Below are 4428 nucleotides of genomic sequence, written 5' to 3'. Positions count from 1 at the left end.
TCTATAAAGGCATGAGGACTTTTTCTTATTTTGAATCATCGGATTGAACTTCTGAACTTCTGCCATGATGGATATGAGTTATAATGTTCACAGTTAGTGTGACAACATGTGATTGCCACGTCAGTAGTGAGGGTATGATCTAAGAACATCACATATCATCAAACTTACAGTGAATATTATAATTTATAACTCCTGACCACTGTGGATTGAAATTTAAACCCGTCATTTAATATACAATAAATGTATTACTAAGCCATTGTTTGATACCTATTAAAATCTAAATTTTAATATAAGTCAAATTCAACAATTAATTTCAACCAAATATATTATGGATCTCACAACTTTTCAATTATGCATTTCATCAATTTCTATCAAAATCTTCTAAAAATTTGATTTTCATTCTCGCCAAACTGGTGCCAGATATAACATAATGTAATTGACAGACATTAAAGAATTCATTTCATTCACCGAACCACAGTCTTACAATGGATAGTCTACTCGTGGAATTATTCATCCCCTTCATTTAACCAAAGAAAGGTATGAAATAAGAAGGGCAGAGCCGCCCAGTTCGAACGACTTTTCCCATGAATAAAGGTGCATTTAGCCCATCATATTAGAGTCGATAAGAATTTTATTATATTTTGACTAGCCAACGAAAAGAAAATAGAGACTGAATAAATTCGCCAACATAATAATATAATCTTTTCAATATATGTACACATCAAATAGTGAGTGAAAATAGAAGCAAAAGCCATCCATAATAACACAGAGTCGTGATGCTCAAAATGGACCACCAAATAGTCAATTCACCACCGGCCAACCAATTGTTATGTACAGATATCTTACCATCCCCGCAATCCTAAACAGCCTTCCTGCCCATCTCAAGTAACTAGACAGTCAATGGTTGCCATTCCCATCAAGAAAAATCCTCAAGTTACACAGAGCCTCTGCTGACAGGCTGCAACACCTAAATTTTCGTTGGCGTCCCGGTGATGGTTCCGGGTGATCGAGGGAAGTGAAACAAACTATGATGACGGTGAGATTGTCGAAAGTGTTGCACCGCAGGGCCTCCATCACAAGGTCCTTGGCACATTGCTCGGGATCGTCATGTCGTCTCAGCCCACGACGCACGAGATTAACAGCTTGTTGACTAGACATAACATCCCAGATCCCGTCGCACCCCATTATGAGGAATTCATCATTCTCCGACAGTACAATTTGACGAAATTCCGGCTCTGCAATAAGAGGGGAAGGAGAACCCCGAGGCAACTTCATGTCCCAATCCCCAAGAGCCCGAGTTACAGCTAGAACACCATTGAGATAATCTCTATCAATAAACCCACCCAATTCCTCTACGCGCTTTCGCTCTGATGCATAATTAGGTCTATGATCTTGAGACATATCAATTGCCTCTCCTTTCCGGCAAAGAACAGCTCGGCAATCTCCTGCGTTTGCCACCATTAGTAGCCTGGAAGAGAGTAAACATATTCTTTTAATTACAGAAAAAGGAATTTTAATGCTAGAAAGACCTGAATTCATTAACATGCGAGAAATTACTCAGTTTTCCAATTTTAGAGTTTTAAACTCATGAACAAGTAGGTCATATAAAATAGTACACTTAGAACAGAGTAGCTTATGTTAGCTGACTTTCAAAATCAAATTTTTTTAAATGCAAAGAATAAGAAAGGTATCCAAATGCCATATAAATTGAAGTTCTATTAAGGGATAAAATCTCAAATCGATTAAAAATGAAAACATAGACTCTTAACAATGTTGACCTTTTTAGATAGAACCCCAAATTTTAACATGGTATTAGAGCCCATTAAGCTCTAACGAGCAATTCGATCCAATTAAGTCTCAATTAATGAGCATACGGATTTCAAAATTAGCCTACTCAAAATAGTCATCATCTTGCAGGGGCATTTGAAGGGATAAAATCTCACATCGATTAAAGATGAAAACATAGACCACCAACTTATAAGATATTGGACTACTCATCTTAACGAAGTTGACATTTTAAGATGGAATCCCAAATTTTAACAAACTCAAAGTCGAAGAGGCCTCGAGAGCTCAAGAGGCAATTTGTTTCTGTGATGTTAACGACAACCAATTCTTACACAGTAATGACAAGACAATGCCGGTAAAATCTAACATATTAAGTGATCAATGGCACAAAGATTTACCTTCCAAGTACAAGAACTGTCAAAGCAGTTGTCCCAGAAGAAGTGCTCACACTACTGTCATCAGCCAAAGCCATGTCTGCCAGAAGAAATCCTTTCTTTAGACAATTCTCAACCTCTAACCGAAATGCATCATCAACTTCAGAAGTTTGTGGGAAATTAGCATCTTCGAAAAAGAATCTGATTGCATTTTTTCTAACATAAGCTGCTGCCTCAGGCCCTCCATGGCCATCAAATAACTGTTACCAGGCAAAAAAGAACGAATGAGAAAATGATGGGATGACAGTAATATAGGACTAAAACAGCAATATGAAGAGAATATCACTTACCCCATAGAATGCACTTGGCTTGGGAAAATTAAAGAGTGAACCGAAATGTGCAGACAGATCATCTATCCTTATGTGCTCATCCTCCATGTATCTTCGTGGCCCAATATCAGCAAAACTACCAGAACGAATGCTGGGAACAAATTGCAGAACAGACGTTTCTGGGGATTTCACATCCTGACAGATAAAGTAGTTTTCAAATTAAGTTTGGTCCTAAAAGTAAAAGATCAGATGGAATGACTAACTAGTCTAACTTAAAATGTGTCTATGTATGTTACAGAATGAGTGACTACAGGGGAACAATACAGAAGAAATTCACCTCATTCTTTTACGTATTACAAGAAAGAGTTTCTTAAGCCTGTACGTAAAGGGTTGCCTGCATATTTGGATGTAATTTCCTTCGTCACCATTGGTTATACTTATACCATAGATCGTCTAGGCACATAAGCAAGTGATTGGGAGCTCAACAACCAAGATCATGTACCATAACAATCTCATCCAATCTCGTTTATTAAAAAATTATTAGGGAAGTCCACAAAATTTCGGAAAAGTTGTTAGTACAAAAAACCATAATCATATAAAGTTTTTATCATGATCAGTGGCTATATGAGGAAAACAAACGTTTACAGCAAGCAGTAAACTAAAGGAACTAGAGTCAGTAGCTAGAAGACAGATAAGTTCTCCGCTAGATAATCGCGGTAAGAAACCTTCCCCAGAGATCGGAATCTTGAATAAAAGATTTAGGGCAAAACCAATTTCGTTGGCTTAATATGGAACTAGCATGAGATAAAGATTCTGGTTTTTGAATTTGATTTCATCCTCAATTACAATGAAATCAAATAAAGAATATTATTTATTTACTTTTATTTTTTGCAGATTCAAATGAGAAGAGCAAATGATACTGACTAACCTAATTATTCTTTCAAACACCACGCCACCCACCCATCCGGAAAAGGAAGAGGAAAATTGTAATAAATTGATTAAAAAAAGACTTGTCCATTCTTTACCTAATGCTGCATAAAATTTTCCCCCATTTTCTCGTCTCTTAAAATCTAATCTTCGATTATATTCTTTCATTTTCAATTTAGTTTTTCTAATCATGGTTCAACCAGTTCATCACGTAAACTAATCCAAGACTTTTCTTAACATAATAGCTAATTATCACACATCAAAACTCATATTCCATAGTTCAAGATCTAATAAAAAAGTTTGATGCATAAAATTAAAGAAAAGCTATGAACAACTCATCAAAACTGCGGAAGCAGAAAATAATACAAATCCCATAACTAAAATTAAAATCAACATAGAGAAATAAAATTGAAAACAAGAACCAGTTGAGTTAAAGCTTTTACCACTTCAGAACTTGGCACATCCAAGACAGGAACGCTCTTTTGAATCACAACCTCAGCTTCAGCTCCCATTTTTTCAGATCAAACCACTCAAATCAACAGACCCACTTCAAGATTTTCTTGGAAAACAATACAAAACAAAGATTCTCAACTTTAATCAAGATTTTTGATGGAGGTAGAATTTTTCAGGGTACAAAACTTTAGATCTTTTTCTTCAGAAAATAATAATATGTTTCTGGTACTTTCTTTGGATATCTATGATTGTTGTGTGCAGAAAATAACCAAACTAAATTTAGAACTAGTAGCGTTGAATTATATTTATACAATAAAAAGAGGTTGAAAAGGTTTCAAAGCAGTTGTAATCCGGACACGTGTGAGTTACAAGAATCTAATTGAATTGTTCGATTTCACACGTAAATGGGAGATATGATTGAGCGATTCAATTGATGGACAGGTGGAGGTCTCCGTTGTGGGTAGTTTCGGTGTAGGTACCGCGTGAGTTTTGAAGACGCGCGAAGGCCGTTTCTTTTTTCTGGCTGTCAAAGTTTGACAAAATAGACCCCGTTGACTTCC

General features: G+C 36.1%; 1 protein-coding gene across 1 annotated transcript; it reads right to left on the bottom strand.

Moving 5' to 3' along the window:
* Positions 1-655: 655 nt before the first annotated feature.
* On the bottom strand, positions 656-4142 carry LOC111394437 (probable protein phosphatase 2C 49). The gene is made up of 4 exons (XM_023020265.1): positions 3859-4142; positions 2510-2683; positions 2184-2419; positions 656-1468 (listed from the first exon to the last, which is right to left on the bottom strand). The coding sequence occupies exons 1-4, from the start codon at positions 3925-3927 to the stop codon at positions 898-900; spliced, it is 1050 nt and encodes a 349-aa protein (XP_022876033.1). The 5' UTR covers positions 3928-4142; the 3' UTR covers positions 656-897.
* Between the last annotated feature and the right edge of the window lie 286 nt (positions 4143-4428).

This window comes from Olea europaea, chromosome 1 (genome assembly GCF_002742605.1).
Source record: "Olea europaea var. sylvestris chromosome 1, O_europaea_v1, whole genome shotgun sequence".
NCBI lineage: Eukaryota > Viridiplantae > Streptophyta > Magnoliopsida > Lamiales > Oleaceae > Olea > Olea europaea.
This window is presented reverse-complemented; position numbering and strand designations above follow the sequence as displayed.

Coding starts and splice junctions, on each gene's coding strand:
- LOC111394437 (XM_023020265.1), bottom strand. CDS start 3,927: ATGGGAGCTGAAGCTGAGGTTGTGATTCAAAAGAGCGTTCCTGTCTTG. Junction 2,684..3,858: donor ATGTGCCAAGTTCTGAAGTG/GTAAAAGCTTTA, acceptor TTTATCTGTCAG/GATGTGAAATCCCCAGAAAC. Junction 2,420..2,509: donor AGCCAAGTGCATTCTATGGG/GTAAGTGATATT, acceptor GCCTGGTAACAG/TTATTTGATGGCCATGGAGG.